Source organism: Leptinotarsa decemlineata, unplaced genomic scaffold (assembly GCF_025532065.1).
Source record: "Leptinotarsa decemlineata unplaced genomic scaffold, Ldec_3_MD MMD2_tig00026328_RagTag_RagTag, whole genome shotgun sequence".
Taxonomy (NCBI): domain Eukaryota; kingdom Metazoa; phylum Arthropoda; class Insecta; order Coleoptera; family Chrysomelidae; genus Leptinotarsa; species Leptinotarsa decemlineata.
In genome coordinates, this window is record NW_027412688.1 from 37,454,779 (window position 1) to 37,465,457 (window position 10,679).

At 31.5% G+C, this 10,679-nt stretch overlaps 2 protein-coding genes across 6 annotated transcripts; both read left to right on the forward strand.

The window, feature by feature from the left end:
• The first annotated feature begins 778 nt into the window (after nt 1-778).
• Nucleotides 779-4,251, forward strand: LOC111510894 (uncharacterized). Of its 2 annotated transcripts, none has more exons than XM_023166853.2 (3): nt 779-1,083; nt 1,176-1,490; nt 2,847-4,251. In XM_023166853.2, the coding sequence occupies exons 1-3, from the start codon at nt 912-914 to the stop codon at nt 3,926-3,928; spliced, it is 1,569 nt and encodes a 522-aa protein (XP_023022621.2). In that variant the 5' UTR covers nt 779-911; the 3' UTR covers nt 3,929-4,251. The 2 variants fall into 2 exon arrangements, with proteins under 2 accessions (XP_023022621.2, XP_023022624.2); XM_023166856.2 differs by lacking the exon at nt 2,847-4,251 and adding an exon at nt 1,899-2,074 and having other exon boundaries at nt 781-1,083.
• Nucleotides 4,252-6,656: 2,405 nt separating this feature from the next.
• Nucleotides 6,657-10,318, forward strand: LOC111510901 (uncharacterized). 4 transcript variants are annotated; one of them, XM_074182560.1, is made up of 3 exons: nt 6,657-6,861; nt 7,330-7,602; nt 8,551-10,318. In XM_074182560.1, exons 1-3 carry the CDS (start codon nt 6,744-6,746, stop codon nt 9,828-9,830), a joined length of 1,671 nt encoding a protein of 556 aa, XP_074038661.1. In that variant the 5' UTR covers nt 6,657-6,743; the 3' UTR covers nt 9,831-10,318. The 4 variants fall into 4 exon arrangements, with proteins under 4 accessions (XP_074038661.1, XP_074038659.1, XP_074038660.1 ...); XM_074182558.1 differs by having other exon boundaries at nt 6,658-6,903; XM_074182559.1 differs by having other exon boundaries at nt 6,658-6,861; nt 7,324-7,602.
• The last annotated feature ends 361 nt before the right edge of the window (nt 10,319-10,679 follow it).

Below are 10,679 nucleotides of genomic sequence, written 5' to 3' on the forward strand. Positions count from 1 at the left end.
TTAAGTCACTAGAGCTATCCAACAAATAACATTTTTAACAAAAAAAATAAACCCATCAGAACACACTCCCACATATATCCACACATCCACTCATATCAAATAAACACCACACTTACACAGAGTCTATAACAAATGAGATAGTATGATATCAGAGAAACATATAATAAATCCAGACTCCAGACGTAGGAAAAAGCAAATATGTCGATCAGAAGCGTTCAACACAGTATGAAAATCGTGATATGACTTTTTTGAATGTTATAATCTCGACTTTTATATAAATCATTAATTTTTGCAAAAATCATATTTGGTGGATGAAAGTTTCAGACATTTCTTCTAATCGATTCATCCTAGATACCTATCGCGGACCCTTACATATGAAAAGTAAAAAAGGTAATAATAGGTCTCCCGAAATCCTAATAAATGAGCTATATAGGCTAGATTATAAGTAAGCATGGACCATGGTTATTCTCCTCATGAAGATACCATCCATTGGATTGGCATAAAACCGTTCACGACCATGAATATCTATAACGTATTCAACAAACACTTCATTGTGTTTCAACAAACGCGACACGTGTCTCGATATACTATAGCTTCTTCAAGCGTGTTGGTACATGCAGCAATGATAAATTCTTAATCCAAGCTATTTCATTTTTCAGAACAAAATGTTGGATGTTGACGATGTTTCATCTTAAATTGATTTCGTCAGTTCCAGCTAATTCCCCTGCTATCAGTTGTTGATAAAGATCAAGGATTGTAACTGTCAGTTGGTTAGAGCTCTGGCCAAAATTCAGTGGCGAAGCAAGTCCATAATTATTTAAGAAGAATAAGCACCGGTTCAGGCCGCGAACAGAAATAAGAAGAAAACAATTTTTTGGTTATGTTAAACTTCATCATCTATTTATTTGATAATGGATATCAATAAAGGTGAGAAAGCAATCAAGAGAGAGAATGATTTATTTATTGAAAATATTGGCATCAAAACAGAATTTGTTGAAGAAGAGACCAGGAAAGATTTCTTGATCAGATGCGAAGTCTGTAAAAATTCTATTAGTGGAACAGTTTGTATCCATTATATGAATGGTAGGTAAACAATTTAGGCGAAAATGTTCACATTGTGATATCCCTCTCCAGATGAATTATGGAAATGGATGATAGCTCAAGTACAATTGCAGGTTCTTTTAGAGACATTAAGAATGAGATGATGGATGACCAGTATATAACAACCCAGGAACTCGAAGATTCCCAAGTGAACTGTAATGATTTAAAATTATCATTGAAAGAGGAAAATTCATTGGATAATGAAGAGTTGTTGTCACATACTGAGGACTTTGTCAAAAGTGAAATAGAATTTGTCAAATCAGAAGAAGAAAGTGATTCTTTCTATGATAATTGCAATGAAATTGTTACCGATGCAGAGTCACGTTTGAGTTTTAATGGGTTGGAAGTGAGTAATGTTGAACAGGCTTCCATCAAAGAGTCTTACGAGAGTAAGTTTTCATTGATTGCTTCTATAGCAGTTTTACAAATCCCTAAAAGTAGAATCCCTAATAAATTAATGGTTGTGTCATGGATTTCTGAAAATCTAAATTAGTCCTTCTGCAAACAATTTTTCGAAAGTTTTATAGTTTAAGATAAGATTCCAACAACAGTAATTTTGACCATTTTCTCATTGCCTTCGATAACGTCTAAAGACATAGCATACGAGATGGCAGGCATGAAAATCTGCAGACCACAGTTAAAAAACCCAAAAAAAAACACATTCATCTCCAGCTGTGAAAGTTTACATTCTTTTATTTTTTTGTTTAATTTATGAAGGTACAGTGAATATTTCAAGCAGCTGTGACTAAGACTAAATCAAAATCAGGTTCTCATTTTATTCCTATCTTCTATTGTAGAACCAAGATGATGATTGGCTTAGACCGAAATGGTTGAAAATTCAACACGTCTGAAACACAACCGAATCCAGGATAGAATGGAAGTGTATATGTTGAAAATTCCTCACTACGACTGGTCTATATATTTATGAATGAATAAAATTTCTTTTTGATAATGAACATTTCATGCCAAGTTACTTCACGACGTTTTGATTGTTAGTATACACAATCGTCTTCGGATGATGACTGGATTCATTCCTCCGAGATCTGACTATTTATAGGTCATTCGAATGCTTTCACCTATCCCCTCTACTCTTTCCTCTCTCCGCTTCACCGGTTTAGCAGGAGTTGGCCGTTTGGCGGGAGTTGACCGTTTTCCGTTTTATTATGGGTTTCCATATGTTACATATCCTTAAGATAGCTTGGCTGAATGCTACGATGGACAACATGTGTTTTCTCCTAAACCAGTGTTCCTCCCTGTGGATGTTCTCAGCTTGGGACCACTTGATGTTATGATGATGGGTCCAAACATGCTCTGCTATTCCCAATTTGCTGGTTTCTCCTCACTGTGTGTGTTTCTTGTGCTCGGCAATGCGAACTTTCAATGGCCTCTTAGTTTACTTTACTTTACTTGGACCCAATTCTTCTTATTCTTTTCGACAATCCTCTGATGTAGGGAAGTGCAAGCACTGGTTGTGACTGCTTCTCTTCCTCACGAGGCTCCTGCTGTCTTCTAGCCAAAGTCTGTTCTATCATCACTTTGAAGTAACCATTTCGTTTAAGATCTTTTTAGATGATGCCTAGTTCCGTCTCGAGACCTTCCTTCATATTACAGAGCCCAAAAGCACAGTCTACTAAAAACTTGATGATTCGTCCTTTGGTGGACGAATCATCAAGTTTTCCTTTTATTTTCTTTGAATCAAGTTATATCTAATGCACTTGAATGACACCACTTCATTTTTTTTTCAGGTGTTACAAGTAATAATGATCCAGCTTTGAAAGTCCGTGATGAAAAGCTTTATGAATGCAAAGTCTGTTCAGAATCTTTCAATAACAGTTCTTCTTTGACAAAACACTTCAGAATTCACACAAGAGGAAATCCTTATGAATGCAAAATTTGTTTAAAATCGTTTTCCCAACGGGGTGGTTTATTGACCCATTCCAGAATTCACACAGGAGAAAAGCCTTATGAATGTAAACTATGTTCAAAATCATTTTCCCAAAAGGGTAGTTTGATGACTCACTCCAGAACCCACACAGGAGAAAAACCTTATGAATGCAAAATTTGTTTAAAATCCTATTCTCAACAGAGTAGTTTAATGACTCATTCCAGGATTCACACAGGAGAGAGGCATGAATGTAAAATATGTTCAAAATCTTTTTCCCAAAAAGGTAGTTTGATAACTCACTCCAAAACACATACAGGAGAAAAACCGTTTGCATGCAAAGTCTGTTCGAAATCTTTTGACAAATATACTCTTTTGTCAGTGCATTTCAGAATTCACACAGGAGAGAAACCGTATGTGTGCAAAATATGCTCAAAATCTTTCAGAACACATTATATCTTGACAAATCACTCCAGGATTCACACAGGGGAAAAACCTTATGAATGCAAAATTTGTTTAAAATCCTATTCTCAAATGGGTAGTTTAATAACTCATTCTAGAACTCACAGAGGAGAGAGGCATGAATGTAAAATATGTTCAAAATCCTTTTCACAAAAAGGTAGCTTGACAACTCATTTCAGAACACATACAGGAGAAAAACCGTTTGTGTGCAAAGTCTGTTCAAAATCTTTTGATACAAATACTCATCTGTCAGTCCATTTCAGAATTCACACTGGAGAGAAACCGTATGTGTGCAAAATATGTTCAAAATCTTTCAGAACAAGTTATATCTTTACAAATCACTCCAGGATTCACACAGGAAAAAAGCCTTTCGAATGCCAAGTCTGTTCAAAATCATTTTCGCAGAAGAGTAGTTTGATAACTCATTCCAAAATTCACATAAGAAAAAACCATATCAATGTGAATGAAGTCTGTTCGAAATAATTTTTCCAAAAATTTTTATTTATTTTGCCACTGATTTATCAAGGTTAGGAGGATACTTCTTGGTTTAAAATCAAAAGATGTCCACCCAAAAGCATCAAATGAAGTGATTGGAATGGTTTGTGTACTGAATGTGAATATCTCTGTTTTAGACAAAGTGAAGTCTAAATGGCTATACAATTTGTTGAATATGAATCATTTCTGATTATAAGATTCTAAGTGATTTTTTTCATGCTTTCTGTATAATTTATTTATCTTTATGCATGATGTAATTTCATAAAATGAATGTATCTACTGAAATTTTTAAATAAAAAAAGTGTTTTACATATTTTTTATTTTTTTTTAAGTTCTGTGTTAGGGTTTCATGTCAATTGATACCAAAGGCAAAGGTAGGACTACTAATAGAATCGATGTGTTTTTTTTAATTTACAGGCTTTTTGTTTTGATTTTGAATCTTGATCATCTAGTTAGAATTTACATATCCAAATATTTGACATTCCTCACTACAATTATTTTTTCCTAGAGGAAAAAGGTTAATTTTGTTGGAAACCATAAGATATTAATGAACCATTTATAATTTGTTTATCAGCGACTTCTATCAGAAAAGCTATTGATGTTTTGAATACATTTTAGGCGTTACTGTATGGTCAGAAACTATCAATATATTATTTCAAAATATCTTAAATACATGGAGCTGCGAAAAACAAAGTGATTTGAATACATTTCCATATACTTTCACGAAGTTTGTAACTAATTTCGCAGATCAAATGGACACCATTCATCAATTTATAATTGATAATGGCTATCCAAATTAAATGTCTGACAGCATGACTTTGTTTTTAATAAATATATAATAGTAATAAAGAATCGTGTTTATTTCCTTTCTGTACATAAAATAGGCAAAGTTTGGCCTAAAGCAATTCTTACACTCGGACCAAGTTGTTCAATTGAATATATTGTAATGCATTACGAAAGCAATTTCATTAAAATACAAAATATGTAGGTACATGAAGTAGTTATCTATAATACAGTAATGATCAAAACCTATAAAATAGTAAATAATTTTGTTACATAGTTATCTCTTAACTATAATATTCAAATATTGTAGAATTTATTAATTTTTATCAACTCCCTTTAACAGGACATGTGTCTAAACTTGACAGGTCACGGAACACATATATATGACAAATTGATAAATAACGATTTTGTTTGAAAGTGGTTGAGAATTTTTCGTGGTGTATTTCATCAGTTCGGACTTCCATTGTCTAATATAATATAAATTGATTTGATAACCCTGAAAAAAAAAAGATTTACCGAAAATAACAATTTTATTAAACAAAAAACTGAAATTACATACAACATACACATAACATACAACAACAACCAAACAAATAAAAAAAATTGAAATATCAATGAAAGCTGAAAAAATTGAAAAAATTAAAAATATTATTAACAAAAAATGAAAAATAAAAATTAAAAGATTTCAAACCAAGTTATGTCACTATGTGATATTATTGTATGTTATTTCTTTGTAATTTCAGTTTTTCGTTTAATAAAATTGTTATTTTCGATTATTCTTTTTTTTTCAGGGTTATCAAATCAATTTATATTATATTAGACAATGGAAGTCCGAACTGATGGCATAAATAACGAGTTTGTTTTATAAGTATTAGTTTTCTGCATAGAGTCGGAGGAATTAAATTTCATTATTATTGGAGACATGGTCGAATTTTCTAAGTGGAAATATAAATCAATAACAGTGATTTTGTACTTTCTGAATGTGATGTTTTGATGGACGTCTTGGGAAAGTTGAAACTTGGCTCCCATATTCAGTAGAATGAAAAAGCTGGCTTAATGCGCCTGAATGGAAGCAAAAGCCAAAAAAAACTGACAGAGAGCTTATCTCCACTTCAATAATATAATTTGAAAATTTCGATTTTGAACTTGGAATTTAAACGTTTTCTTTATTACAATATTATAAATAATTAGCATGGCCTTTTTAAACTTTCGTACAACAGGCGGAAAATATGTAAAACAAAATGAGGTATAGATGTAAATAGATTTTTGTGAAAAACATCTGTCGAGAATTTTCGACTCCTCAACATGAGAGGCAAGTTGCAAAACCTTTGTAAACGCTCCGATGTTTTGTACACCGAATGCCTTGATACATTTAATTTGACCCTTCTCCATCGTCCTCATCAAGAGAGTTCTGTGCTTGTATATATATATATAAAATTGCGATACACGTGGCAGACAGACATTCATACAATCCAATAAACGAAAATACATGTACTGAATGGACTCGCCGCTTCCTGATATATATATATATATATATATATATATATATATATATATATATATATATATATATATATATAAATATATATATATATATATATATATATATATTTATATATATATATATATATATATATATATATATATATATATATATATATATATATATATATATATATATATATATATATATATATTGTTGTCCACCATCACATCGAGTGAGACATAATGAATTGGGATCACTATAGATTAGCAAATTACTCTCAATAGCAGACACATAATAAAATGAGCAAGTACCGGTGAGTATGCAACACACATTACTTACCACTCATTGCCAATAGTTTATGTAAAAGTCATGTGACGACCAGATTATGTTTGGAACGACAGGGACAGATCCCAGACCATATCACAAAACTTATCTATGATTCTATGAAAGTTAACCTTTATTTTATGTCAAAAATATATAAATAAACATTATGGACTAACTTATTGAGACATTAATTTGATCTACAGTTCAAAAATGAGTATTAATCAAAATAAATCGGAGCAGAATGAGTTTACTTACGAAAATGTCGATATCAAAATGGAAATAGTTGAAGAAGAGACAGGAAAAGATTCCCTGTTTAAATGTGAATCTGGTGAGTTTATAATTGGAACGTTCTACATTCATGATACGAATGGTAAGAAAAATGTTTTAGACAAAGATTTCACGAATTTTTTTCCATGATATAATGAATTTCAATAAATCTTTATATACATTTCATTAACTACATTTCTAAATCATTTTATTTAATTCATACATTGTTATTAAGCACATATTTTAAATTTATGTATTCATTTGCTATTTTCATTTTTTCACATATGTTCATATAATTTGTATATGAATATATGTGAGATTGCTTTTATAAAGATGTATCTTTTTTTATGACTTACTTTGGCACAAGTTTCACTTCTCAAGGTAATTATCAGTTTATTCAGAAGTTTGTTTATTATTTCCGATGTATATTTTATAAAATGTCATGAATAAACTTATATTATTATCATTACTTTGTAAGTCTATCTATGAACAGATACCGTGAGTAGATCGTCATTCAACACAGTTTCAGGTTTGGGAGGAGACGTAAAAAATGAAATAATTGATTCCCAGGACTACAAAGTCCAAAGCGCTGATTTAAAAATGACGCCTAATCCGGAAAACTACCTCAACGATGAAAAGTTAATTTCATTTGATGAAGACTTCGTCAAAAAAGAAACCAAATCAGATCATGAAGATGATATTTCATCTGAAAATTTCAATGAAAACATTCAGACAAGTTTGAAGTCTGATATATCGGAACAGGATGACGTTGAGCAGGACTTACCTATAGTGTCTGAGAAAGGTAAGTTGGAGTTTGACAAGAAATGTTTTTTCGTTATTTTGCTTTTTCCAAGATTCATGTATTGTTATTTGTTTACAATGTATTCAAATAAAGTATATATCTATTATTTGCCACAAGATTTCAACAATATCAACGAAAAGGTTTCAAATTCTGTCCTAGAAACTTTTATAACTCTAGGGGTAGAAAGTGTGAAGTTGCACGTTCACAGAATATACTGAAATAAATACATTTTACGATAATGTTTTCATTGTTGAAATCCATATTCTGGTTTGCTTTCAAATAATCGAATTAGATTTTAAAATATATCTTTTGTTTCGTTCAAAACTTTTTTCTGTATTAAATCACGGGTAGTTGAAAATATTTAAATACCTAAATATTTCATCTGCAGTACAAAATTTCGCTAACACTTATAATTCTTAAAATCCATTTTTTATTTTGATTTTCTTTGGAACAACCTATCAAGGTGGTAACATACAGCGCCATCTGCCCGCGAATAGATCAAGAAATATCAAAGAGGTTATGTACACCGCCATCTGCCCGCGAATAGATTAAGCAATAATAATTCTGCTTGGGAGTTGCAAGCAAGCAACCATACATACATACAGGTGAAGCTAATATAAAGCCTGTAAAAATCAATAATTTTTTTTTAACACCAATGCACACCTGATATGTAGACTTACCATTCAGAAGCAAGGCCTGTGATGCAAAATATTATGGACAGACTAAAAGATTTATTAAAATAAGGATGGTCCATGCAGATGGGAATGAAAACATTAACATAAACATTAACATGCTCTAAAAATAAAAACTTCAAAGGAAACTTTTCAGCTGAAATTGAAGAAAAACGGAATTTTTCATTTATATTCGATAAGTGACATAGAATTCAGGTATATTTCTACTCATGTTCAATTATATTTATCCATGACTAATTTGAGATTTTTTTTTCAGATTTGGAGGTTGATGTGAAAATATCTTCAGAAGAAAAACCGATTCAGTGTAATTTATACCCCAGATCATTTACCCAACTTGGGTCCTTGAAAAATCATGAGAGATCTCATAAGACAGAAACATCAACTAGTTCTACAGTTGATTTAGGAGAAAATAATATTGAATATCTTTCAAAGAATTCTGCTTTAGCTGAGAAAACTAGAAATCACGCAGGGAAATATCCGTCCAAGTGTACAATCTGTTCAAAATCATTTTTCAATAGTTCTAACTTAAAGAGGCATACTAGAATACACGCAAGAGAAAAACCATATGAGTGTGAAATGTGTTCAAAAACTTTTTCTGACAGTTCTGCTTTGGTTAAACATTCTCAAATTCATACTCTGAAAAAAATTAATAATATTCATATAGTGGAAAAATCATATAAGTGCAATATCTGTCCAAAATATTTTTCTCGTAGATCTACTTTAGTTGTTCATTCAAGAATTCATACAGGAGAAAAACCATACAAGTGTGAAACCTGTTCAAAATCTTTTTTCGATAATTCTGGTCTGGTTGTTCATACCAGAATTCACACAGGGGAAAAACCATATGAATGCGAAGTGTGTTCAAAATCATTTTCCAATAAAGCTACTTTAGTTGTCCATTCAAGAATTCATACAGGGGAAAAACCATATGAATGCGAAGTGTGTACAAAATCATTTTCCAGTAGTTCTACTTTAATTGTCCATTCAAGAATTCACACAGGGGAAAAGCCATATAAATGTAAAGTCTGTTCAAAATGTTTTTCTTATAGATCTACATTGACTCTTCATTCAAGAATTCATACAGGTGAAAAACCATACAAGTGTGAAATCTGTTCAAAATCCTTTTCAGACAGTTCTACTTTGGATGTGCATTCGAAAATTCACACAGGCAAAAAACCATTCAAATGCGAAGTCTGCCCAATGTCTTTTTCAAAAATGAATCTTTTACGACGGCACTCCAAAATTCACACAGGAGAAAAACCCTTTAAGTGTGATGTCTGTTTGAAATCTTTTACACGCTATCATATTCTGATGAAGCACTCCAGAATTCACACAGGAGAGAAACCTTATGAATGTGAGATATGTTCAAAAAGATTTTTCGATAGGGCTGCATTGATTCTCCATTCAAGAATTCATACAGGAGAAAAACCATTCAAGTGCGATGTCTGTTTGAAATCTTTTTCACGCCCTGATGTATTGAACAAGCATTCCAAAATCCACACAAGAAAAACACATATAAGTGTAAAGTCTGTTTGAAATATTTTTCACGTCATTATATTTTGATAAGCCACCACAAAAGTCACAGGAGAAAAACTTTCAAAATAATTCTCCCGTGGAAAAACATTTCAAAACTCACACAGAAAAACTGTATCAGCGCCAAGTTTGTTGACATGAGATGAGTTTTAGAAGTCTGATGAAGTTTTGAACTGTTTTTGATGTAATACTTACTTACTGTTGTCTGGCAGAGTAAAGAATTATCAAAATAGTAGTGTAGCTGATTTACATTGTGCCTGAAGACTGGATCAAGGAGAGATTCTTACGTACTGGAAAATAAATATTTCGAAATGGAATCTCAAAACATTCATCTCTCACAACTACCCACAATGTAGATTTTGGAAAATGCTTGCTGGAAAACAACTACTTCTCCGGCTACCACGCTGGATGTTTATATCCGACATTGAATTTTTTTTATTGCCTGTCCTAGATTTTCGTTTCATTATTTAATAAATAATTTGTAATTCTTAGAGGAATTATCATTTAAGATCAATACTACATACAAACTTAAGACAATTCATTTGATTATAATGAAGAATATAAAATCAATATCCAACAAGATTGAGTAAATAAACATTAGAATTTGTGAAATTTACTTATTATCTTTCAGTATGAACTGATATTAATAGTTTCAGATCTGATAAAAAACAATCCAGAATAAAATCGGGGTTACTACTTGCTTACAATACAAAGACAAGATAATTATGGACTTATCGCACGTCACTTCTGCACATATTCCACCTGCACATATATAATGTCTTTGTCACTGTGTCACACTATCATGTGACGAATCAAATCCACTGTACTTTATATATACAGTTCAATGATCAA

Coding starts and splice junctions, on each gene's coding strand:
- LOC111510894 (XM_023166853.2), top strand. CDS start 912: ATGGATATCAATAAAGGTGAGAAAGCAATCAAGAGAGAGAATGATTTA. Junction 1,084..1,175: donor TTGTATCCATTATATGAATG/GTAGGTAAACAA, acceptor GTACAATTGCAG/GTTCTTTTAGAGACATTAAG. Junction 1,491..2,846: donor CATCAAAGAGTCTTACGAGA/GTAAGTTTTCAT, acceptor TTTTTTTTTCAG/GTGTTACAAGTAATAATGAT.
- LOC111510901 (XM_074182557.1), top strand. CDS start 6,744: ATGAGTATTAATCAAAATAAATCGGAGCAGAATGAGTTTACTTACGAA. Junction 6,904..7,323: donor CTACATTCATGATACGAATG/GTAAGAAAAATG, acceptor CATTCAACACAG/TTTCAGGTTTGGGAGGAGAC. Junction 7,603..8,550: donor ACCTATAGTGTCTGAGAAAG/GTAAGTTGGAGT, acceptor TTTTTTTTTCAG/ATTTGGAGGTTGATGTGAAA.